The 27,272-nt window shown below is 40.1% G+C and overlaps 1 protein-coding gene across 1 annotated transcript in view; it reads left to right on the forward strand.

Annotated features, from left to right (window-relative positions):
- The window catches only part of CUBN (cubilin), a 258,475-nt gene that overhangs the window by 161,696 nt on the left and 69,507 nt on the right, over nucleotides 1-27,272 (forward strand). The window contains exons 39-49 of the mRNA XM_059184039.1: nucleotides 931-1,123; nucleotides 3,533-3,730; nucleotides 8,373-8,519; nucleotides 10,879-11,069; nucleotides 11,230-11,413; nucleotides 15,300-15,474; nucleotides 16,684-16,862; nucleotides 18,425-18,634; nucleotides 19,287-19,427; nucleotides 20,072-20,253; nucleotides 26,171-26,342. Of these exons, the coding sequence (XP_059040022.1) occupies nucleotides 931-1,123; nucleotides 3,533-3,730; nucleotides 8,373-8,519; nucleotides 10,879-11,069; nucleotides 11,230-11,413; nucleotides 15,300-15,474; nucleotides 16,684-16,862; nucleotides 18,425-18,634; nucleotides 19,287-19,427; nucleotides 20,072-20,253; nucleotides 26,171-26,342 (1,972 nt within the window). The remainder of the gene's footprint in view (nucleotides 1-930; nucleotides 1,124-3,532; nucleotides 3,731-8,372; nucleotides 8,520-10,878; nucleotides 11,070-11,229; nucleotides 11,414-15,299; nucleotides 15,475-16,683; nucleotides 16,863-18,424; nucleotides 18,635-19,286; nucleotides 19,428-20,071; nucleotides 20,254-26,170; nucleotides 26,343-27,272) is intronic.

Genomic DNA, 27,272 nt, shown 5'->3' on the forward strand with positions numbered 1-27,272 from the left:
ACCTTTGACCAACATCTCCCTACTTCCCTCTCTCCCCATCCCCTGCAGCCATCATTCTCCTTTCTCCTTCTGTGAGTTTAACTCTTGTATTATATCCTCAAAGGCCCGGATTCCATTGTATTCATCTTGGGTCTACAGTGCCTCACATAGAATTCAGTACCTAACAGATGCTCAGTACATGGGGAGATCATCATTACAGTCTGACAAACTTAGCTAATAAAGTAGCTTCAGTAGAGAAATTTACAACAATTACAATGAACTTGTTCCATTATTTAGAAGATGAAGGGAAGGATAGGAAAGGTGGTTGGATAGCATTCATCCACATGTGCTGAAGAAAAAAAAAATGTGCTCTATGCCATTTGTTTGTAAGGATCAAAATATGTCTCTAAATAGGTAATTTAATATTTTAAGCCAACTAAAAAATTATTGAGTGCTTTGAATGTATACTGATCCTTTGCAAGCTGTGATTCTTTTGTTGTCATAAATTCTTTCTGTTACCTGTCCACTTTTGTTAAACCTTTCCTCTTTCTTCTTGTTTTATTCCTTCCTTTCTAATTCCTTCTTCTGAAGCTCCAAAACCTTCAATAAATCTATTGCTGTGCAACCATCTTGGTTCCTACTTTTCCACCCCCAAATTATTCTGTAAATCAAATAATGACCTATATCACATAGAACTTCTGCATTAACACAATTCTGCAGCGAAGATAAAACTATTTTAAAACACCTTAAATTTTTTGCAATCATATTTTATATTTAATGGTGGTTTCTATTTAGACTGATATATAATGTTTATTTTTTCCCATTATGATGAAATTGTGATAACATAAGGCAACCTTTCCGTTTTTTTTAATGAAGAAAAATAGAAGTAATTGCCTAGATTCAGTGCTCTATTATCAGTTTTCCTTTTTTTTTTCTCTTTTTTACATGCAGATTTATGATGGCCTTGGTGTTCATTCCCGCCTAATTGGAACTTATTGTGGTACCCAGACCGCAACTTTTAGCTCCTCTAGAAATTCTTTGACATTTCAGTTTTCTTCCGACTCTTCAATCACGGGGAAAGGATTCCTTCTGGAGTGGTTTGCAGTGAATGCCTCTGTTGGACCTTTACCTACTATTGCTACAGGTGTGTTTGGTGATAAATGAAATTTTGCTTAGGGGCTGATATGTGTGGGTTAGTCATTCAAATGGTCTATCATAACAAAAGCCAAATACATAAATGACTAAGAAGAAGAATTGCAGCTCTAAAGCCCTTCCTCTGTATGTTCAGGTGTTCTTTTAATTTCTTAAAAACTACATTTTCTAAAAACTGTACATTTGCTTTTTAAAAATGCTTGTTTCCCATATTTTTAAATTTTAATTAGAGGTTTGATATCCATGAGGCATTCTAGTTATAATTTCTTTCTTTCTTTCTTTCTTTCTTTCTTTCTTTCTTTCTTTCTTTCTTTCTTTCTTTCTTTTTGTTTGTTTTTTAGTGAGAGAGGGCACGCAAGAGGGGTGGAGAGGCAGAAGCAGAGGGAGCATCTTAAGCAGGCTCCACAATCAGTGCTGAGCCAACGTGCTCAGCATGGAGTCAGATGAGGGCTGGACCTCATGACCATGAGATCATGACCTGAACCAAAATCAAGAGTCAGACACTTAACTGACTCAACCACCCACATGGTTCTACTTATAATTTCTAGATATCCCTTCAGATATCTCTGAATATATGATTTGTAGGTACTTTGTGGGCTCACACACACAAATACACACATACAACATTATGGATCAACTAGTAGAATTAATTATATTTCCTCTCTATTTCATTTTAAATGTTCTTTCAGAAATGTTTCACTTTCTCCTTAGTTGGTTGCAAACCTTCATGTTTCATGGTAAAATTAGCCTAATTGTTAAACTTTTATTTTGCTATGTTTAAAACCTCTTTAATCCCCTCAGTAAGCAGTGTTGGGGAGCCGCATCAGGCTCTCTGCTCAGCAGGGAGACTGCTTCCCCCTCTCTCTCTGCCTGTCTCTCTGCCTACTTGTGATCTCTCTTTCTGTCAAATAAATGAATAACTTAATAACTTGTTTAAACAGCTTTGAGTGGCTTTTATGGGGTGACGTGGAAGTTTGACAGACATTTCTTGGAGGATATTGTCAGTCCTTGGTATAAGTTGAACCCTGAACAACATAGGTTTAAAACTACATAGGATTTAAAATATCCACTTATACGAGGATTTTTTTCAATAAACACAATCCAGTGCTGTAAATGTGTTTTCTCTTCCTTGTGATTTTCTTTTGTCTAGCTTACTTTAGCATTTTAAGAATACATAACATATAATGCACATAACATACAAAATATGTGTTAACTGACTGTTTATGTCATCACAAATGTCTATAGAAGAATTATCCATAATAGTGAAAAAGCACAAACCCAAATGTCAAACAGGTCGATAACATTTAATGCAGTATATCCACACAGTGGAGTGCTAGTCAGCCTGAAAACAAGGAAATGAGTGAATAAAGGGAAATGAAGGAAATATTGATGTGATGCCTGATGCAATACAGATGAACCTCAAAACACGACGCTAAGTGAATGAAGCTTGCTACAAAAGCTAATCACATACTGTATGATTATATTTACGTGAAACGTGAGGAATAGACAGATCCATAGACAGAGACCGAAAGTTGGTTAGTGGTTCCCATGGACAGGTAGAATGGAAAACAGGCAAGTGATCAGTGGTAATGGGTATAAAGTGTCTTTGCAAATGGTGAAAATGTTCTAAAATGATCACTGATGGTTACAGAACTTTTTGGATATATTTCAAACCACTGATCTGTATAATTTAAAAGGATAAGTTTTATGAGATCTATAGAATAGTTCAATAAAGCTGTTTTTAAACAGTCAGAAATAATGGCTGTTGTTATACATTTTACCAAATTGAAAATTATTTCAAGGTTGCCCAGATATAAATTACATGGTGAATAGCTATGTTCAAAAAGTGAAGATTGAAATCCTGAAGAAACAGAAATAATAGTAATAATACAGTTCGTCTACATGGACTAACTTCATGCTCAACAAATAACGGACACTAGCCAATAAATGGGCTGTGTTGCAAAACTATGGTGAAAAAAAGCAGAATAAAGTGTGTTTTTCTTACACAAAAAATAAATTAAGGGACATAATAGCTGTGTGAGTCAGCAGATTTAAGAAAATATTTCTAGGGGCATCTGGGTGACTCAGTGGGTGAAGCCTCTGCCTTCGTCTTTGGTCATGATCTCAGGGTCCTGGGATCGAGCCCCGCATCAGGCTCTCTGCTCAGCAGGGAGACTGCTTTCCCCTCTCTCTCTGCCTGTCTCTCTGCCTACTTGTGATCTCTCTTTCTGTCAAATAAATGAGTAAATAAAATCTTTAAAAAAATATTTCTAGATTTCCTTGAGAACTCTGTTTTAATTGGTTGTTTCCTCTCAGTTCAGGGCTGACACTTGAAAACCAATGTGCTAAATTCTCTCCCATCAGAGGTGTTTGACAGATGTCATTTTTTTCCCTTCAACAGGTGCTTGTGGTGGCTTCCTGAGGACAGGAGATGCGCCTGTCTTTCTCTTCTCCCCAGGCTGGCCTGAAAGCTACAGTAACAACATTGATTGCATGTGGCTTATTCATGCTCCAGATTCGACTGTGGAACTCAACATCCTTTCCCTGGACATCGAAGCTCACAGAACCTGTGACTATGACAAACTTGTGATAAGAGATGGTGAGAAACATTTAAACAAGTGTCAGCCCTAACACATATTTAGTTAATGTTCAGTTATGAAAATACCTTTTTGCTGCTTCCATCCATTTTGTATAGAAGTTCCTAGATACTGTCGTCAATGAGGGCAACCAATACTAGAGTTGGCTACAGTTTCTAAAGAATGTAAGGAAAGTATTAAATGGTCTGTCACAAATGAATGCACACACTATATCAGGGACAGCCTTACGTTCCTAAAAACAAACAAACAAACAAACAAACAAAAAAGAAAACACTACCCTTGGCTTCAGTAGGAAGTAATGGTCTGAGTTTCCAGGTGATGCTGTTGAAAGGCCTTGGAGATAAATTTTGATATTTTATACCTATAGCTTTAAGATCCAAGTGTGGAAAAGTATGTATAATTGCAATATATTCAATTCTCTTTATCTGCTGAATCTCTGGAGAGAGTAGGCGGCATGAAGGCTAACATTTTTCATGTTTTCTCTGCGCAGGTGTGGTGTTGCTATGCAGTGAGGGATAAGCATAAGGCTAATAGGCAACATATACAAAATTATGCTTCACAGTTCACATTTCAGCCACACCCCAGACCCACTAAAATAGAAACTCTCAGGATGGGTCCTAGAAATGTGATTTTAAAAGCCTTCCAGGTGGAGAAGTAAGGCAGGATTGTGTAAACTGCAGAGTCGGATTCTACCTTGGTTTAAAATTTTGATATTTTGACCATTTTACATTAAATTTTAATCTTTAAAATATTACACTAAAATATTATTTATCTTGATTTCTAAGGTCTTTGGCCCCTACTTGAATGTTGCCCACGATGCAAATACTTCTCTTGCCTATTCCTTGTCCCTGCCTCCAAGAGGATACTGACGGTCTTTAAAGTTTGAGAACCACTACCCGCCATGATAAAGACTTTAAGACCTCACATGCCTACCTAGAGGGACCATGACTAGGGAGGTGTAAAACTGGAGAACAGAATTAAAGGAGCCGTTGCTAAGAAGGAAGGCTCACTATTTTTTAGCTTCCTATCTTTTAAGATATGTGAAATATAGAGAATATTGTATGAATTTCCCAATTGTTAGTTTTGAAAATTAATGAAAAATGCTTCAGAGTATTTTGTGGACCAAACGTGTTTGCTTGTTGCCCTTAGTTTACTCGGATGCAAGCTCTTGTCTCCCTTATCCGTTACCCTAGACTTCCACAAAGTACGGTTAAGAAATGGCTGAGGGTTTTATTTTCCTTTTGTTGAGGCTGGGCCCCAAGACTCAAATAAATCATACAAATAAGATGAGATGATAAATCTTAACTTCCCCTCCTTTTCCTATCAACCATCAGCTCTTAGCACATTGCCCAGAGAAGTTATCATCTTTTCTCACATGGAGGCATTCCTGTGGATGTAACTTTCCATGTAATGAAGTGAGTGTGTCCTTGCACACATATTCTGAGTGTTCAGAATCTAGTAGGATCTTTAAAAAAATGTCTTCAGTAGGTAACTCCAGTAATGAAGTAAATTATGGTTACTCTTTTAACATGCACTTTCTATTGAGTTGCTTTTTGTTTCACCAATAATTTTTCTTAGAAGCCTGAGCCCTGAGAGTTGTTTTCTTCTTCTGTGTGACCTTGCACAGAATGCTAAATGTGTCCAAATCTGTTTTATTGTCTGTGAAAGAGAGAGCAGTACCTACTTCTTGAAGTTGTTAGATCCAGGAGCATGATCCATTCCCTAGCTAAAGTCCTGGCATTTTATATGTGGAATTCAGAATTATTTAATTTGGATTTCAATTTACTTTGCTAGAGACATTTCTAAAATAGTTTTCATCATATACTGTTTATAGACTGGAAAGTGTCCTTACTGAGACATAGAGCGTGGGAGCTCAGCAAATTGACTTATACACCAAAGCAATGACAGTGTTTTAAATTGGAGTGTGACCTATCCAAAGAGATTTTTATTCACAACGTGAGTAGGTACTGAATAGGCTTCTTAGTTGCCCCTATGTTTCTTTTCGTATTCAAGAAGTAGCTTTTGAGTGCTGACTGTAGCGGTTGGTGGGTATTTTGTTCATTTGTTCATTTAGAATGAAATTTCAAGTCCCACTCCAATTGTTTGTTCTTTGTTCAGTTTTTTTGCTTCTGAGGAGCAGAGGCATATCAATCACATTCTGAAGCAAATATCTAAAGCCATTGACCTCAAGCAATAATATTTACAGACCATTTGTGCCATTGGTCCTTGGTCCCAGGCTGGCTGTGGACTTTTTTTTTTTTTTTTTTTTTAAGATTTCATTTATTTATTTGACAGAGAGAGATCACAGTAGGCAGAGAGGCAGGCAGAGAGAGAGGAGGAAGCAGGCTCCCCGCTGAGCCTGGAGCCAGATGCGGGGCTCGATCTCAGGACCCTGAGATCATGACCTGAGCCGAAGGCAGGGGCTCAACCCACTGAGCCACCCAGGCACCCCATAGCTGTAGACATTTCTGAGCCACCCCAGAGAGGGCTCTGCAGCCTTCCTAGGAGACCTGAGTCACTCTCCCACCTGCTTATTCATTTTATAGGACTGGGATGGTTCAGCCCTGAATCCATTTTTCCCAGACCACATACCAACAAATTTTACATACCTAAGATTCCCCCAAATTGAGGTTCTGTGATTTACATTGGCTCTAGAAAAAGTTAAAACAACAACAACAAAAACAAACAGAAAAAAGAGGAGGAAGAAAAAAATAATTTTGTTAAAAATCAATAATCCTATTATTTATAGATATAAAATGTAGTTTCTTTGTTATCCTAGAGATATCATTTAATAGCATAGTTTGAGCATCTGGAGTTATTTAGCTAGGGTTTTAAATTCTTGTTGACGTCTATACTCTGTGCCCTTGGGCAAATTATATATCTTCCCAAGACTATTTCCTGTTTACAAAACTGGGATAATAAAAATACCTACCTAATAGTGTTATTATGAATATACAGTCTGATAGCACATGTAAAGCACTCAAAGTGGTAATAATGATTGCTTGATAAATGTCAGCTATTGGTAATCTTGGCTTGCATTTCTACATCTCTAAAATGAGGAGTCTCGATCAGCAAGAGAATCACCAGACCACCCTATAGCCTTTACCTTTGATTTTCTCCTCTTCTTAAAGATCACGTTCATCCCTGCTACAACCCATATGGTAAGGTTGCAGAATGTTCTAGAAATACCTCAGTAGCTATTACAGATACTGGGGGGAGAAACAAACCATCATGTGGTTATTGGGTTACCTACCAACTCATTAGTTAAGTAACTTATACATAATTATTTAGAGATGAGCATTGTTTCATCAGACAGTATGAGGTGAAGTTTAGAAAAGAATTAAACATCAATAGACCCTACACTGTCTCACTGAGGAAACTATGCACCTCTGATAAAAAACAACATACAATAAGCTTCAAAATGTTGTGATATAGACAAAGAGTAAATGAACAAAAACAATTTGAGTTGAAATGTGTAGTAAAATATCACAGCAAAGATAGCAAGTGCAGATAAGATAAGATAAGATAAGGTAAGGTAAGGTAAGGTAGATAGCAAGTCATAGAGAGAAACTTTTGAATTGTGAAAAACACAAAGCTGTCCAGAGGTCAGAAACCCTGTGAAGAATGCCTTTCAAGCATCTCCTCCTACAGCTATGCCATGGCAGTGGTCATCCCAGACAATACCTTGCTTTCTGAAGTAGTGAATAATGAGTGACTTTTAGGTGGTGATCAATGTCAGAGGGGTTCATTTCGCTGGTTGCATTCAAGGGGCAAATTTCCTCATGTCTCATGTTCTATTTTTGGTTTTTATAAGCTTGAAGTCTTTTAATTATTTTTCTTAGAGAAGAAATCCATGTATTTTCCCAGCCAGGAATCCAAATATTTTATAATTTCCTTTGCTCCACTCTGATTTTGATTGTGGCTTTTTTCCAAGTTGCTTATATCCAAGAGTAGTAAAAAGAGCTATGAAGTGACCCAGTTGTCCTCTGATTCTCTCCCTGGAGGGCACACTTGATGAAACTCTTTTCTCATCCTCCACACAGGTGGACGTAAGTGTGTTCTTTTAATTAAAAAAAAGATAAACAACACCAAACAAATGAAAAGTTAAAAAAAAAAAACACAAAATCACAGTCACAACTAAGAAACCCTCTGGGGCTGAAGAGAGGGTCATAGAAACATTGCACACCTCTTGGCAAATGACCTTACAACATTAGTATAGAATCTGAGGCTGAAGAACCAATCTTTTCTCTCCTTTAGATACTTGACCTTCAGCAATCCGACTAATTGAGCTGAGTCTCTAACATACACGTCGGCACTGCTCCTCCGTCATTTCCCAGCCCCCATGTACCCTGATTTTGAGTTTTAGTGCTGGGCAGAACTGTAACCCAGTTTTGAGAAAGACAGTGGGGACTGTCAGGAGACTTCAACATAAAGGGTAAAGCAAAAGGTAGGCAGCATGACTAGGAGCTGGAACCAGAATGATGTGGCCCTTGGAGGAGGTCCTTGTATTTGAGAATCTTGTGAACTCCTAGGAAGGGTGATGTTCTGAGAAAAATGTATGAGCTACTTTGCATTGCAAAGGAAGGTGGAGAAGATTCTGAAGACATCATATTTTACCACTGACATTTCCTTTCTTTGGCATAGGAGACAGTAACCTGGCCCCGCAGCTGGCCGTTCTCTGTGGCAGAGAGCTCCCGGGACCCATCCGGTCCACTGGCGAGTACATGTTCCTCCGGCTCACCTCGGACTTCAGTGTAACTGCAGCGGGCTTTAATGCATCCTTTCACAAAAGTAATATGTTCAGGGGTTTTTTTATGTCACATCATGTCTTCTCACTTCATCCTCTCTCTCTCTCTTTCTCCCTAATACCTTCTGCTTATTTTTCACATGGGTCTCGCCCAGCCTCTGGATGGCTATCCTTTGTCAGCTACTAAGTTTGATCCAAAAACTGTGGCCGAGTGAAACATAGGGATTCCCTGCTTTCAGGTCTCTGGGGGAGGACATCTCCCCCCACCTCCACAATGAGGTGTATTCCTGGTAGCCTAAGACTGAGATTTTTTTTTTTAAGATTTTATTTATTTATTTGACAGACAGAGATCACAAGTAGGCAGAGAGGCAGGCAGAGAGAGAGACAGAGAGAGAGGAGGAAGCAGGCTCCCCGCCAAGCAGAAAGCCTGATGTGGGGCTTGATCCCAAGACCGTGGGATCACGACCTGAGCCAAAGGCAGAGGCTTTAACCCACTGAGCCACCAGGGTACCCCAAGAATGAGATCTTTAAAACAATTCTCCAGCCTAGCTAAGGGTTTCAAATAGAACAGAACCAGACAGCACTTATCCATAACACATAAAAGGAACGGTAAGTCAGAGTAATCTTCAATCTAAGAAATAGAAAAAGGAAAATAGAAGATATCTTGAAAGCTCTTGGTTTCAAGCATTCATGGGAGGGTTGGCCAGAAGGGTTTGCTTCTCTTGAAATATGAGTTTGATGACTCAGAGAATGTGCACCATACGTGGGTGGCAATCATGTGTAGCATGATCAAGACTTCCAAAACTTGATAAAATGGGAAGTCCAATAGTAAGTTTAAAGCCAAACAAGATTAAAATTAAAGAAGTAGTCCATGAAATATAGACCATTGAAAGACGCTCATACTTTTAACAAAAAAGCATAATTTTAAAGTAGACTCTCAATATAGACATTAAAAATTCATCTAATATTTCTTGCACTGTTATAGATGTCTTTTAGAGAGTAGGGAGCAATGGAAGATAAATTATCTACTTCACGCTCAGGGAGGCAGACTGCGTAGTGGTTTAAGAGAATGGGCTTTGAAATTAGACAGACCTAAGATAAATTTCCATCTGTGATTTAAGTAGTTGTGTGAACTCGCTGCACTCCCTTGCTAAGCAGCTCAGCCCCTGACAGCAGGCGAATTAATGCCTGCTCACTCCATCCACTCTCTTCTGCTCCCAGTCTCTCTCTCTCTCTCCTGTACATGTGTATGACAGATGTACCTGTGCACGTATAAATGTATGTACGTGTGTGTGCACACACACATGTACATGCTGGATGGCTGCATGTCTAGAAGGTATCTCCAATTTACCATGCAAAACCTAAACTCTGCTTCCCACCCTCTTCCACCCTCCAAAGCTGCTCATTCCATGCTCTTTACAATCTTGATAAATGGAAAGCACATTCTTTCCAGTTGCTTAAGCCAAAAATCTTGACATCATTCTTGATCCTTCTCTTTGTCTCACACTCTGTGTCCTAACCTTCAACAAATCACAATGATTCTACCTTCCCAATATATTTAAATATATTACATATATTTATATATTTATACCCAACCACTTCCCACCTTTCTCCTTCTACCACCCTAGTCCAGACCCTATCATCTCTCCTTGGACTCAGGCAGTCACTTCCTGATTGGACCCCCTGACCGCGCATTTTCCTGCCAACCCCCTTACAATCTAGGTATCACAGACAGAGCAATGCTTTTAAAATATAAGACAGATCATACCATTCTAATACTCAAAACCCTTGAATGTCTTCCTCTCTTACTTAAAATAAGTCCTTTCAGTTTCCTGCATGACCTAGCGCTGCTTCCTTTGGGATCACTCACTGTGCCTCATTAATTTTGACTTACATGATGTACCACTCAAGCCCTTACACCAAGTGTTTTCTGAACTGGAAAGCTCTTCTCTCACAAAGCCATATGGCTTGATCCCTCATTTCTGCAGGTCTCTGTTCAGGTGATACCGCAACAACGAGGCCTTCTCTAAGTTCCCTAGACAATACTATACCATTTGCTCTCCCCATATTCACTTTTCTTTGTAGAATTGATCCTACCCCACATCTTATATATGTGTTTATTGTATGTCTTACTCATCTATAAAGTAAGCTTCTGAAAGTAATTTGTCTCTGTTGCTTATTTCTGTTTCCTGATCGTAGGAAAAAACCACAAAATGAATACTCTGTCATCGGTGCTGAGCACAAGCTTGTTGGGCCCATCATTTCTTATACTTTGGTCCCGGTTCGTTTCAAACCACATTTCTGTTGCCTACACTTTAAAAATCCTCATGAAAAACAGGGAAGCCTAACAATCCCACTGTAAATGTCACTTAAGTAAATTACCTTTGTTGCTTCTTTCTAAAGGTTGTGGTGGATATTTGCACGCAGACCGAGGCATAATCACATCCCCTCAGTATCCAGAGACCTACGGTCCCAACCTCAACTGCTCTTGGCACGTCCTGGTTCAGAGTGGTCTGACCATTGCTGTCCATTTTGAACAGCCCTTCCAGATTCCAAATGGAGATGCTTCTTGCAGCCGGGGGGACTACTTGGTGGTAGGTCATGCTTGCCACCTTTCCTAATGATTAACTTTGCAGTCTTCATTCAAAAAACAAAATGGCGATTCTTCTCTCTGGGGACATAAAGTGGTAGGACTTGGGCGCTCCATCTCTCTCAATCTGAAGGAACTGATGTGATTTTAATTTGTGTTCCTAGCTGAAAAATGGGCCTGACATCTATTCTCCACCCTTGGGACTCCGTGGAGGAAATGGTCATTTTTGTGGCAGTCGTCCTTCATCCACTCTGTTCACCTCAGATAATCAAATGTTTGTTCAGTTTATTTCTGATGCCAGTAATGGAGGGCAAGGATTTAAGATCAAATATGAGGCAAAGAGTTTAGGTAAGTATTTTCACCGAGCAAAATGCCTGTATTTTTCCTGCAGTTGCTTTATCTTTCTTGTTTAAATAGATTTGAGGAAAAAATATGTGAAGTTTTCTTTTCTAAAGTAAGAATAATAATTTAACAAGAATAGCTACCTGTTTTCAGGTACTTACTGTATTCTTGATACATTCAGTATCTCATCATGGCTGCTTTTTAAGGAAGGTATCATTCCCATTCTACAGATAAGTAAAATGAGGCTTAGATTCTTTCCAAGCCTACTTATTGAGAGAATGAACAAAGTAAAATACTCTCCATGATTATAAATTAAACCGATCTTATGGATACCCTGAAATTTCTTAGTCCTTTCTACTATAAAATATCTAATTATCCATTACAGTTATGGAAGCATTGTAAGAATGATAATTACATCGTTTTATAATCATTTGTATGCTTTCTTTTAAAGTGAACACATATTCCTCTGATTCTGTTATTACCCATTTAAGTATATATTATAGTGGTGATCTTTACTTAATTACCTTTACTTAATTATGCTTGATTAAAATTATATTTAATTCTACTGTAATGACTTAATTTTGTGACATTTAAATTTATATAATGTTTAATTGAATAAATAAGTAAATAAGCATAGTTTCAAAAGAGAGAGTAATGTTAGCAGAGAATAAGTCTTTGCTTCCTCCCCAAATTAGATAATACAGATTTCAGGATAATCATATGACCTCAATCCCAAATTCCTGAGCATATTTTTAAAAAATACTAATCTAAATAAAACCATATATCTTACTGCATAATCTCTAAAATATGAGATTTTTTAAATGTCAGCATAATTTCTTTATTCTGGAAAAGGAGAAGAAATAAGTGTCTACCAAATGACACAAAAAATCATCTAATAGCTTGAGTAGGTTCCATGATTAGAGGGAATGTACTTCTGTTACTTCCCCCTACATGCAGCTCTGGCACTTGGAAGGAGACTTGAAAGACAGCTCTGTGAATACCAGCCCCATTACTTTATAGGCTGAGAGTTTGTTATCCCTCTGTCTCTGCTGAGCTCAGCTGCTGAATCATGTGTGGAATGTCACTGGCCACCGAGGCTTCTCAGAGTAGCAGTGCCTTGTGTCTAGTGAGTAGACATCAGCTGATCCCACAGAACTCTACTTTCCCATGATAGAGTCTTGAGTTACAGTCTTAAATTACAGTTTTGAAATCAATATTTGGTGGTAATTCAGATACACTAAGGGTTTATTTATAAATGCTTCAATTCTTTTATTCCTTTGCCAGACCCTCTTTTTATGTAAGAATGGTATGGTCATTACTTCCTCCCCATCTTTCTGCCTTTACTATTAGACTTAAAGGTCTTTTGATTTCAAAACCTATTGTCCATTCATAGATGAGTAGATAAAGAAGATGTGTTATAGTTATACGCAATGGAGTATGAGTCAGCCTTGAAAACAGAGTGAACTCTTGCCATTTGGGACAACATGGATGGACCTAGAGATTATTCTGCTAAGGGAAATAAGCCCACCATAGAAAGAGAAATACCATTCAATTTCACTTATATGTGGAATCTAAACAGCAAGCAAACAGACTCTTAAAGATAGAGAACCAACTGGTGGTTGCCTGAGAGGAGGTGGGGCATTGGATGAAACAGATGACCGGGATGAAAAGGTACAAACTTCCGGTTTCTGGGAAACACCTGGAAAGAGGCACCCAGGGACCAAAGGTGGGAGGGTGTGAGATAAAAGGAGGAGGAGCTCAGTGTCCAAGCAGCTGGGGGACAAAAATAGAAAGAAGAGACAGTTGTGATCAACCAGATTAAATGCTGGGGCTATAAAATAAAGAAGAAAAAGATGCTTGGGTACACCACTGGGAGCCAAACCAGAGTGCTTTGATAGGGTTGAAAAGCGGAGGGGGAAGGAGGAAAGACGCCAGTAAGGAAGAGCAGATAACGGGACTGTAACTGACTTGAGCACGTGATGGCGTGGGAAGATGTGAGGGGCAGGGAGGAGCGTGGGGGAGGGGAGAGGACCGGGAGGGAGAGAGAGTGAGCGCCCAGGGGACGGGGAGGGCCTCCCCAGAGCGCGGCCCCTGAGAAGACAGCGGAGTGGGAGGCCCACCCATTGTACAGGAAGATGGTGTAGCCGGGGAAGATACAGGAGGCAGAGAGGCAGATAAATTTCTTAAGGGTGGCAGCACATGGGGGCAGCGTCCTCATCTGATTTCTTCCATCACGCTCTGAAGGAAAACAACAAGCGGCGCGCCGAGGCTCCCGAGAGAGTGGGGACCATAAGGGTCGAGGGCAGAGAGTCCGGTCTCACTTAGCTGTTACGTTTCTGTGAGAAAGCAGGGCTGCTTGCCGTGTTGAGAGTGGAGAGTGCGCATTTGGAGACCATTGATTTCCGCAAATGGTTCGAATCACGTATAGTCTGCAGGTTCGGGTTCGGAGACGAGAAGAATTCTGGGCAATGGCAAAATTCAGGCTAGGACAATAAGTGGCTGAATGATAGCAGAAAGAAATATCAAGAGAGTTTAGCAGACCCATGTGTCTGTGAGGCTCACTTACTAGGTTCATTTCATCGGTGTTATAAGTACCCAGGTAACCCCGGCTTGGATGGTGGGTGAGATCACCCAAAAAATGTTTATTGGTAAAAGGAAAGTCTTTTTACATACTTTGGTTTTCTAGAAAAGAAGTATAAAAAGCCCATTGATCTTCTTCCAGAAACTGGCTAATAAATTCTCTCATGCCAGCCGTCTCTTGCTCTTCAAATGCATCTAAATCCTGAAGAAACATAATGAGCGGATACCCCCAGAGTTGTGCGGAAATCTATCTGCTTCATCTTTTACATATCAAGATCCCAGCTCCGAATCTTTCTATGGAACCACCCAGTCAGTGGGAAGTTGTAAGGGCTTCTCTGCATTCATGTGCTTTTCTGTATGGCGAATGTACACTAATTCTTCCAGGATGTTCCACTGTATGCATTGGGCACCATAAGTATTTTGTTGGCTTTAAGGAAGAGAGAAATTTTCTAAGAGAATTTATAGTTGGGCAAGTTAAAAAGTGACACACTTGGTAGCTCCCCCAATAACAAATTCAGAATCTGTTTTTTAAAAAGAGAATGAGGATAAATCCAGGTAAAAGAACACTGAGGTTGGAAATACAGATAAAGTCACTTCAAATAGCATGGAGGACATGGGGAGTTAGAAAGGAGAAGGGAGTTGGGGGAAATTGGAAGGGGAGGTGAACCATGAGAGACTATGGACTCTGAAAAACAATCTGAGGGTTTTGAAGGGTCAGGGCGGGTAGGGAGGTTGGGGGAACCAGGTGGTGGGTATTATAGAGGGCACAGATTGCATGGAGCACTGGGTGTGGTGCAAAAAATAATGAATACTGTTATGCTGAAAATAACAACAACAACAACAAAAAACAAAAAATGCCAGTGGGAAGTCTAGACATGGTGCTGTACTCACCACAGGCATTACTGCCATCTGCTCCATATGGGGCTCTTGTAATACAGTTGGCTGTACTCCCCATGCCCTTCGTTTTATCCCCATGACTCATTCCCTCCCTAACTGGAAGCCTGTCACCCATCTGGCCCATCCCCCCACTCCCCTCCCCTTTGGCAACCCCTAATGTGTCCTCTGTATTTATGAGTCTGGTTTTGCTTTTTGTGTGTTTGAGTTTTTTAGTTTTTACATATATATGAAATCACGTAAACTTGTCATATCACCATGTTGTCTATCTGAGACTAATGTGGCATTGAGTTTCGACTCTATTTCAATTTTTTAAAAGATGATGTAAAACAGTGCAAAAAAAAAGGGGGGGGAGGGGATAGTAGCATTGCATCCTCTTTCCCAGACCATCTATTGATTTCACTTTGTTTCTCACCAGCCTGTGGGGGCAACATCTACATCCACGATGTGGATTCTGCGGGGTATGTGACCTCCCCTGGGCACCCTGACAATTACCCCCAGCACGCTGATTGTACTTGGCTCCTAGCAGCTCCTCCTGGGAAACTCATACGGCTGCAGTTTGAAGATCAATTCAATATTGAAGAAACACCCAAGTAGGTCACTTCCATTTCCTTTTTCTCCTCCTCAGACTTGTATTCTCCAGCTGTCTTGGTTGAGAATAGTTTCTTTTCTCAACATAGGAAATCTAAAAAATGGGGAAGGGACACACATTACACCTTGAGCCTGAAAACATAGGCTGCCCGCTACTCTCATGTTAGCCGAGCGGGTCATGTACACGGATATTATCTCTCCGGACACCACGCGCGTCCTGCAAGAGACACTGAGGATGGCTGCTGGAGATTTATGTTATCCGTTCTCCTCCCACAGGAAAAATACAGTGTCTCTGGTAGATGAATATTTATTTTCCCAGCCTCATGCTCAATGTCATAAATAATAAAATACCTGTTTAACAAATGAAAATTTGTGTTACATGACACTAGGGGTCACCAGTGTCAGAGAAAAGATTGAAGTACTGTCTAATTGCCCAGTCTCTCTTTCATGAGAATTCTTAAGGGGATTACAAACCAAGGAGTAAGCCTCCTTACTGTGTTGAACACAAAGAGGATAACCATACTGACTGAAAAACAAAAACAAAAACAAAAAAAAACAACTAAACCCTGAATTTTTCTCTTCATTTAATGAAAGTATGTATACATTTGCATGAATATGTGTATGGTCCAAAACTTAGGTACAGAGGTTTGCTTACTATGTACGGGCACCTAATATAATGCCACAGTCCCACTCAGTGAGGGTTAATGGCTGTTTGGCTTTCTTAAGAAATACTGGGTAAATACTTGCTCACTTTTATGGACATGAAATGTTCCATCCCATCTGAGACTCTCCACTAGTCTGGGTGGCAGGGCTGTCAAGAGAGTTTTTCTTTGTCACATGAGATGTGCCCTAGTATCATGTGATACAAAGTACTTGTTTTTTTTGGTTTTTTTTTGTAATTCCTAGGTGTTTTGAGAATGACTTGTAAATGTGTAAAACAAATACAGAATATGGAGGGAAGACAAGTAAACATTCTTTGGTGTGGTAACACCTGCCTTTGGAGCTACTAACGAAACAATGTGTTATGATTAGAAAAATATTATGTAGCATTCTCAGAGGACACACCACTTAAAATGATGGTTGGAGTGTCTTCTGCTACAAAAATGATGATTTAATATTGCTCTTGGAGAAAGTTGGTAAAGTCTTTCTTTTGAAAATACATCAAAGAGGCAGACTTTTATATATTAAATGGAATTTTCTTTCCTCGTTAGCTGCACGTCCAATTACCTCGAGTTGCGAGATGGGCCTGATTCAAATGCACCAGTAATTTCCAGGGTTTGTGGGAGATCTTTGCCCAGTAGCCAGCTGTCCTCAGGAGATGTGATGTATTTGAGATTCCGATCAGACAACAGCCCCACTCATGTGGGGTTCAAGATCAAGTATGCTATAGGTAACAACATTTTTTTTTTTTTTTTGTATTTAATAAGAAAGTTATGGGATGCCTGGGTGGCTCAGTTGGTTAAGCCACTGCCTTCAGCTCAGGTCATGATCCCAGGGTCCTGGGATCAAGTCCCACATTGAGCTCCTTGCTCGGCAGGGAGCCTGCTTCTCTCTCTGCCTCTGCCTGCTTGTGCGCTCTCTCTCTCTCTGACAAATAAATAAATAAATTTTTTAAAAAAGAAAGTTATCACGGACTAATTATAATAAAACTTTAAAAAATCATACCATTTTTAGAGAAGTCTTTCTATCTGCCTAAATGTAATGATTGTTTTAGTGATAGAAATAAATAAGGAATGAATGTAAATGTTTAAAACCAAAGTCATTTGTTGATTTAAAATTTTATTTTACTTTCCATTTTAAACCACTCTTTTTAATAAACTTGAATATTTTGTATTTTTTCCTAACTTATTTGTGAAAACATATTTGGTTAAATCAAATCTATGTTTCTTTCTCTTATCATGTTATCTCTATAGTATCACCTTAACTAGTAAAACTGTTTACTATTCAAATATAATCAAATCACTATATATAGTGATTATACTATATATATATATATATATGTATATATATATATGCACACACACACTATATAGAGAGCAGTAACTTTGAACTCATCATTAATGGATAATGTTTTTTTCCCTTATGTCTCTAGTGTCAAATCAGTCACTAGACAAAAACAAGTATATCTCCTCAGTGTTTTGATTTCCTTACTTTAAAAAATGAGCAGTACACACGCATCCTGAAGATTTATTGTATTGTGGTCACAATTACATGGAATTTAGTATCTGGTGGGTCTGAACATTAACCAAACATATTTAATACAGTCAAAAGTTGGAAAGCCTACTAGTAACAACATTAAACATACACCATAGGTTGTTTTATAGCCCGAGGCAAGTTGTATATAATTCAATCTAACTATCACATCCAGCTGAAAAGAAAGAATTGAGTGGTAATTTGCCAGGCCCCCAGATACCAGTTACTGCAGTGAAACGTTCATTTGATAGTTAAACCAGGAAGGCCAGACATCATGAATCACCACCACACCCCTTCCGGCTGAACAGGCCCTCCGTCTTCAAAATCACAGACACAGGGTAGTAGGCAGGCCCTGCCAATCAGTTGGTTCTTGAAAGGAAACTTCCTTGCAACTAATAGCTCTTACATGGTGTCCCAAGGGGACTAATGTGATGTTACAGAATATGCCATTCAGTTTCCATTTCCCATTATTGGACTGGACTTGCGGTATCATTTCTCTTTACAGCAGTAGTAGATTTCAAATATTAAGGGGACCACTAACTAAATAAACATTTCCAGAATTTTAAAAGCATTAATTAATATTCATTTGGCTGAATATTAATTAATTAACCAAATATTAACTGGATATTAATTAATTAACTGAATATTAGCCGAATATTAATAGAATATTAATTAATATTCAGTTTTCGAATGTGCTGGTTCAATTTAAAAAGAAAAGAAAAGAAAAATCTTGTAACAAAATATTACTCTTTTCTACAGCTCACTGTGGGGGAAGAGTGACAGGGCAAAGTGGCGTCATTGAAAGCAGTGGATATCCAACCCTTCCGTATAGAGACAATTTATTCTGTGAGTGGCATCTCGAGGGTCCCTCTGGACACTATCTCACCATCCACTTTGAAGACTTTAACCTTCAGAATTCCTCTGGCTGTGAAAAAGACTTTGTGGAGATCTGGGAAAACCATACCTCTGGTCAGTGCAATTTGTCTCCTGTCTTTTGGGGGGGCGGTGTTTATTTTCTCATGTACTCATTCAGCCTCTGAAGTATCCTCACTTCAAGAAAGGTAAAACAACGTCTAGTCTTTGCACAGATGTGCAGTCAACTCCGAGCAGTGCTGACTTTTCTCTCCCCGGAGTCCTACTCACAAACTGTGGGTGTCCAAAGCCCCGGGTGTCATTATAGAGCTTGTCTTTAATAGGTCACACTGAGAGAGCACTAGAGAAGGCATCTTCTTCCTGTTGAGACCTTCCAGGGCCATATGTGGTTGGTTATTTGAGGAGTCTCCTGTCAAGTAAGGAGAGAGAGGGTAAGGTAACTAGCAATCATATGAGTTGGACACTCATCTCTCTGTTGCCTGCAACCATCTCTTTACCCAAATGAGCTCCCTCATTGTGCTGAGATGTCCTTGCCCTAACTGGTTGCAGCCTTTGTTACATGTCTTCATCTATGTGAATGTTGATTTTATTCATGTTTGTCCTGCTTCTCTTAACAGAGGTTAGCATTTCTTCATGGGCAGGGTCTTGTCTTTTATTATTTTCTTTGTACTTATAGAATACCTCAAGTAGAGGAGAAATGAATTCAATCACCTGGACCTAGACATACTTAATTATTTGCCTCTCACAGGAAGTTTATTGGGCAGATACTGTGGAAACACCATTCCAGACAGCATAGACACTTCTAGCAATGTTGCTCTGGTGAAGTTTGTCACAGATGGCTCTCTTACTGCCTCAGGATTCAGACTGCGGTTTGAATCCAGCATGGAAGGTAAGTTTACTGATGTGGTAACTATTTACATATTTTGAGCACCTACTTTGGCTAGACACTATTCGAGGCACTGGTGTTACAGTGGTTGTTGAACCAAAATTACCCCTCTCTTCATGGACCTTACACTTTAGTGGAGAGGCAGATTTCAATCAAATAGTCGCACCATAGCTGTGAAACAGGCTACTACAGAGAGGAGGTGGTGCTTTGGAAGATGTTATGGGATGAGAGCTGCACACATTCCTCATCTTAAGAAAACCAGTGAGTTAGCTCCACAGCTGTTGGAATCGGCATTCCAAATACCCCGACATTGCTGAAATACAGATATTATCTGAAGAAACTGGATAATGACTCTCGTCTTCTGAATCTTCTGACTCTTGAGATTACCCCCTCTATTGGTGCCCCATATTTCTTGGGCCATGACGATATAGCGCACTGTCATACATGGAAACGTGGATTCGATATTAAATATTAGAGACAGAAAGGGGATGCAGACATTGTCTGTCAGTCCTCATGTACACCCAGTGTCAAATAACAGCAATAAGTTTGTCCAGGGGGATAGCAAAGAAAACACTTGAGAGGACACTTCTTGTAGAAGGGCTCACTTTGACTGGACTGGCAGTTTTCTTGGGTTTCTTCCCCTTCAGAGTGTGGGGAGGATCTGCAAGGCCCTACAGGAACGTTTACCTCTCCCAACTACCCGCACCCGAATCCTCACGGCCGCGTCTGCGAGTGGAGGATCACAGTGCAGGAGGGAAGGCGGATCACCCTGACTTTCAACGACCTGAGTCTGGAAGCTCACCCATCCTGCCGCAGCAAGCGTGTCACAGTAAGTAGCCCATGCAGTTGGGGATATTACATTCCATTGCTGAAGGAGCTGATGGACCTATAATTCACAATCAGAAAACTAGGTCGGGAATATTCCCATCCGTGCAACTCTACCTCAAGCAAACTCAAAGTATTCGATAGAACAGAAGCACAGTGAATGGACTCGTTGTCTGTAAGATCCGTCTTAAGAGCCTATTCATTGTCACAGCATACGTCAGGGTCATGGATGGGGTAAATTTTAAGAGCAGGTGATCATTGCACATGGCCAAAGTGGGTCAATGGATAAGCCCGTGGGTAGCGCAGAGTTGAATCAGACAGGAGATGCAGAACAGTCACCACCAAAAGTTTTGAGCAGTTGAGGGGCCCTGCATAGTTCCTGTTCTCAGCCAGAGGGGCCGAGCCCCTCCCCTGGAAGAGCCCAGGCTTCCTGCCCTCAGTGTTGCCAAGGTCAAATGCTTTGGGAGATGCTGTCAGCATTCTTAGCTTCACTTAGCAAAGGAAAGCAAAGGAGATCCATGAGTGGGAAAGAAGATTGTTAACTGAAATGACAGCTCTATATGTGTATATACTGGATTAATTACACATTAATATTAATGTATTTCTCTACCCAACTCAGCCTTTCCTCCGTCCTTGTTCCCTCAGTCAATAATGATTCCTAACTTCAGGAGGCTCGGGTCAAAAACTTTGATGTCTGTTTCGGAGTCCTTTCTCTCCCACCGTGCATCCAGAGTCAAGTCCCACCGGCTGTATATTTAAAGAGATCCAGAACCTAACTACTTCTCACCATACCACTGCCATTGCCACCACCACTCACTTAGATTTAGTTTATTAACTTCAGGCTGGTGTCCCGCCCTTGTCTCCCTGCATTCTCAGCGCAGCTACCCGTGTGATGGGTTTAAATGTCAGCCACATCAGGCTGCTCTCCTGGAAAATCCCCTCTTGGCCTCTCTTCTCACTCAGAGGGAAATCCCGAATCTTTATAGTAGCCCAAATGGCCCCATGGTGTCTGCATCTTGTCTCAAACCCCCCTGATCTTTGGCTCACTGGCTTCCTTTCGGGTCTTTGAATCTGCTAAGGTGTTCAGCAGCCCACTTCACCCCTCCTGTGGCCTCTGGTTGGCAGCTCCCCAATGGCTGCCTGTTTCACTCTGTCTCTTCAGTCCTGGCTCTTCAAGGACCTGATCCCCACGTTGCATAGGTTCCACCCTGACTCATCCTGTTCCCTGCATTATTGCTTTCACAGCGCTTCACATCCCCTGACATCCCGTGTATTTGCTCGTCCGTGTATTGTGCGCTCCCACCACCAGCATGTAAGCTCCACTAGTACCCGCTCTGCGTTTCATTCACTGCTGGGTCCCCAGTACCTGGCACGTAATAGAAACAGTAATTATTGAGTGAATGAATGCTAGAAGTACTATCATTATCTTTTTTGCTTTGTTTTGTTTTTAAGATTTGTATTTATCTCGTTGAGAGAGAGTGAACCAGAGAGAGCACGAGCAGGGGCTGGGGCAAAGAGAGGGAGGGAGAAGCAAATGTGGGGCTCGATCCCAGGGCTCTGGGACCACAACCTGAGCTGAAGGCACACACTTAACGACTGAGCCGCCCAGGTGCCCCTCATTATCCTTCTTTAAAAACAAGACACTTTTGGGGTGCCTGGGTATCTCAATCAGTTAAGTGTCTGCCTTCAGCTCAGGTCATAATCCCAGGGTCCTGGGATGGAGTCCCGTATAGGGCTCCCTGCTCAGCAGCGAGCCTGCTTCTCCCTCTCCCTCTGCCCACCACTCCCCTTGCTTGCGTGCTCTCTCTCTTTCTCTCTGCGTCAAGTAAATAAATAAAATCCTAAACAAAAAAACAAGACACTTTTGTTTTCAGTTGAATTGTCTCCTGTTGGGTAGTGATTTCAGAAATACAAAACCTCTTTGTATGTTAGTATAATACTTTGTATTGCCCTAAAATGACCATATTCAGGCTTCAAATTTTGCTCCCAAGTTCTAACACTTGAAGGTATCATATATAGCTATACCTACAGATGCATATCTGAGATCATGACCTGAGCTGAAACCAAGAGTCGGACATAACTGACCAAGCCACCCAGGTGCCCCTCCACTGAATACGCAGAGACAAGGATAAAGTAGAAAAAACTTAACCACTCCCACTACACCATATTTTCGTATATTTTCTTATCTTCCTTGGCAATGAATATATTATGTAGTTGTAATAATGTGGCATAAATTCATTTACACACTAGTTTTAATCTATTTTTCTGATTATAAACATAATGAATGCCTATTGAACAGATTTTGGAGAGTTCAAAAAATTAAAAATATGAAAAATACTTGAAATTGTACCCACCCATTGCTAAAGTTTTGATGTATACAACTGTTTATTTCCCTTTGAAATTCTTTCCATAATTAACATCATTTATGAAGAATCTTAACAGAATTTTCACATGCCCTGCAGGAAAGAAAACATGAACAGTCATAGTTTCAGAACTCAAATAATAAAATAAAATTTACAGCGACAACCACACATTTTGAATCACATCTTGTCATTTTCCCGTCTCTGAATCATAGACGCCAAAGGCGTCTACTTTCAACTATTTTAGCTGCTTCTTGTGGTGTGTCTGTCATTATTTCAAAATAATATTCCTACTGGGGCACCTGGGTGGCTCAGTGGGTTAAGCCTATGCTCTTTGGCTCAGGTCATGATCTCAGGGTCCTGGGATTGAGCCCTGCATTGGGCTCTCTGCTCAGCAGGGAGCCTGCTTCCCTCTCTCTCTCTCTCTCTCTGCCTGCTGTTCTGCCTACTTGTGATCTCTGTGTGTCAAATGAATAAATAAGATCTTTAAAAAATATATTCCTACTGCTACTTCTTTATTTTTTTGGTCTTAGACATCATATACCCACGTGCGACTACAGGAGATGAGGGTTTAGCTCTCTTCACAATCCCCCACCACCACACACGCACCACAGATGCTTACAGGGCTACACGCAGTTCAGACCTCCCCCGGCTTCCCTACAAAATACCTACATCACAGATTTTGTATAAATTGCTCTTCAGTGTTTACATTGCTATGACTATACCGCCGTCATTCCCCACCTGGCCACGTAGTGTACCCTGGTAGCGTTTGCTTTTGTTTTTCTGATTAATGTCCTTTTCCACACGGAGTTTTTTATGCACATACCTCTCACTCCTCCCCACGCTTTCACTCCAGGGTTACATCCCCACCTTGTGCTGTAGCGCGCACCCACCCTTTCGTGCATTTTCCTTAGCAGTAGCCTTCCTTGAGCCCTTTTCCATCAGCTGCAAGCCTGGGGCAGCTGTCAGCCGGCGCCTTCATTCCTCTCCCGGGCTGGACACCTGACTCCATGACATGTGCATTATCCTGTCTTGGCTCATTTCCCTTTTTTTTTGGTGAGGCACATGTTCTTGTATTTCCATAAGGAAATGGGCATGGTCGATAAGGTTTTTGAGAAGGTGTATACCTGGAATTATCCTTATTTTACCATTGTTCTTTGAATACACTATATATATATTAAAATATCATATGTATTTGATATGTATGATTAATTTATTATATTAAAATAAAATTTAATATTTACAAAATATTATATTAAAATAAAATTATGATTAAATATATTAATCATAATTTTGAAGTTTTATGTTGCTTCTTTTGAGGTCCATTTCCTTCAGTTTCCTGTTTCCCATTTATGTATATTGATTGGTCTCTGCCTTTTGCATTAGACATCTAAGGAAACTTCCTTAAATGCCTAATGACCGTTGACTGTTTATTCATATTTAAGAATGAAGTACTAAAATGCTGCTTGGAAACTCTGTGTTCATGGGATTGTCAACTTACGGTCTTTGTTGGGTTGAAGGGACTTGACCATTTAATTAGGAGAAACTACAAATGTCTTATCTACAGGTCTTTTCTCCTGGGGAGGCTAAAGCTTCAACAATGAATTTCTTTCATGAATTTTCCATATCATTCTTTTTCTCTGAAATGTATTTTTATAGATTCACTGTTTGTTTTGTTTCTTCTCCACTCTGCTGTAAATAAGGGGATGTGGCTTGCCCTTTGCACACACTTTATCATTTTAAGAAAGTCTCACAAAGAAGCAGGTGGGGAGTGCAGAGAAAGAGAAAAAGAAAGAAGGAAAAAGGAAAAGAGATAAAAAGAGAGAGAGAGATGAGAGAGAGAAAAAGAGAGAAGAAAAGAGGGAGGGAGAAGGGACACTTCCTGGGATCTACAGGCTCAGTGAAGGCAGCTTTAAGTGCACGCTCTCTAGATTAATACCTTATCCAGCCACCTGAACATACAATTCCTCCAAACCTGCTGCTTATCTGATTCTGTCCAGAAGGAGAAGAGGCAAAGGTACACCACCCAGCATGCACTAACTGAGATACGTGCTTGTCCTGAATCTCAAATGCCTACTTCCTATCCCATTGTTTTCTGGGAGTTGTAGTTTCTGACTACAAACATAAGTGGAGGGGGAAAGTGGAAACAGCCCTTTGGTTGCCTCGGAAAAGCAGGAGTCATGTGATAAAGGGCTGTCTGAACAACTGTTAGTCACTGTGATGCTTAGATCAGGGCAGACATTGTGCAAGGATAATTGCCATCGATCAGGGATTCTGACATATTCCATTAGCCAGCAGTTGCTGATAATCCCTTTTGATTCTGGCAATATGTTGCCAGAATAATACTGCTCTCAGTATTAATTGAAATTTTGTCATCTTCTGTTTCTTTATACATTACTTTATGGTTTGGAATCAGAGGGATGCTTTAAGTCCAGTTTTATTATCACTAGGTCTTTGGCCTGAAGCAAATTGCATAACCTTTCTGAATTCTATTGTCTTAATCTGGAAAATAGGGATGGTATTATGTATCTGAGAGGGTATTGTGCTAATTGAATAAAGTAATACAAGTAGGCTATTAGCAGAGCCCAGCGTTTTGCTGTGCTCAATAAGTGATAAGAGATGCTATGTCTGGTCCTGTGACTTAGAAGACACAGAGCTCAATTTAATGATCAGCTACAGTAAATTAAAAAGCTCACATCTTTGTTATGGAGTGCATGCTTCTTCGTATCGCTTAGTGTTAGATTCTTAATCATTATTTCTAACCATGAGTGATTCAAATCCTTTTTAAAAAAATAGAAATATCAATTACTCAATCAGTCAGTTATTGTTTAGTTACTTCTGGATCTTTCCTGAACTGTGACAACCAGCCATGCTGAACCGCCTTTGGTTTTGCACAGAAGTTGAATAATACTTTGCAGCTATTATCACTATGGACATAACTAGAATTATTGTTTAATGTTTTGGAGCCAGCTCTACTCTAATCCATTTTTTTAAAAAATTCAAATTAATAAGAAAATTGAGGCTTTGGGTCCTAAGTACTTAGGAAAGAACTATTATATCCATTGGATTTTTTAAAAAGTTACTTTTCAAGGCATTTTAAACTATTTGAGTTACTATATGCTTTGAGCCCTCAGAGACTAACATTTAAGCCTTTATTCCAAATATCAAAGGTCCCGACACATCGGTAAGAAAAATGGTCCAGCAGTGAACTCTGCGAACTCAGATGTAAGCGTGTTGGCCTAATTTACATTTCAAGCACGGTTTCCAGCTGCAGACAGTACAGCAGTTTTTCATTTGTCACCACATGGCGGGGGGGGGGGGGGGGGCGTTACTGTAATACTTTCATTTTAGTGAAATGACCCAGAGGCCACAACTCAGTAGAATGTGCCCTGGGTGACATGGTGGCTTGTGGCACCGGGCGAGGAGCCCATACTGCTAAGTAATTCATTTTAGCACGGAGTTCCCTTCTGAGCTTGCATATTGAGGCTGTGAATATAATCTTCTAGGAAACACTCTGTCAGATGGCCCGCCTGACTGAAGGTTAAACTATTTTTCCAACAGGTCTTCAATGGCATTAGAAGTAACTCACCCCAACTAGAGACACTGTGTAGTAGTGCGAACATGAGTGATGCCATCAAATCTTCAGGAAATACAATGAAAGTCGTGTTTTTCACTGATGGATCCAGGCCCTATGGAGGCTTCAGTGCTTCCTACACGTCCAGCGAAGATGCAGGTAATAATGGCAGACGTTGTCATTGTGGGCCCTGCAGGTGACCCACAGCTACTTCCAACAGCAGAGGAGCCATCAATTTTATGTCCCTTCAGAGATCAGAGATGGAACCAAGGCAAACATATATAACCAGGTAGAAAGCCCGTCCCAGACAGGATTTAAAAAACCCAAATGTTCCGGTTCAGAAAGCTGCTATTGTGAGTTAAAACTTTAAAAAAATGCTGTTGGGAGAGCTTTCAGCTCTATTCTATGCCATGGTGCCATTGTATTGGTTGCCCATTCTACAGCTCTTGATCAATTCCTTCCTGCTGAATGAGACCTTCTGCTTAGAAAGTAACTGGAAAGTGACTCATTTAATTGAAGATAGCCAGATTTTCTTGTTTCTTAGTCCCCCATCCATATACATATTTTTCCGGTGTAAATGAATGAATGTTCACGTTTGATACAGAGTACTTAAAAATTAAGCAAGATATAGCTTTCTGGTCTAAATATTTTCCTATTTTCTGGGTTGGTGCTATTACCTAAGACTTTTAAATTTTAGAAAGAGTAGAACTGAATATGTAAAAAACCTTTATGTTCTTTCACTTATACAAAGAGCATTCATTGCCATGTGAAAAGGGGCAAGTTCATTGCCAGTCCTGTGTTGTGTTATCTGTTTGATCCAGTTAAATTGTTGAGTCAAGAGGAGAATTGCTAATGAGAAGCCACTGAGACCACTACTGGAGGTTAGCTATTTCTCTAAATTAAATATTAATGAACAATAGGCTTAAGTTAGGAGAAACTGATGCATAGCCAAACTCCTAAATCCACCTAATCTACCCTACAGGAAAATAAAGAAGCTGTTTATTTTTGTAGGTATTTTCCAAACTCACGGAAACTTCCTCCATAGTCTCTGCATGCATGAGCCAGCCCTTTACACAGTCTTAACTTCAC

The sequence above is a fragment of the Mustela lutreola genome, chromosome 8 (assembly GCF_030435805.1).
Source record: "Mustela lutreola isolate mMusLut2 chromosome 8, mMusLut2.pri, whole genome shotgun sequence".
NCBI lineage: Eukaryota > Metazoa > Chordata > Mammalia > Carnivora > Mustelidae > Mustela > Mustela lutreola.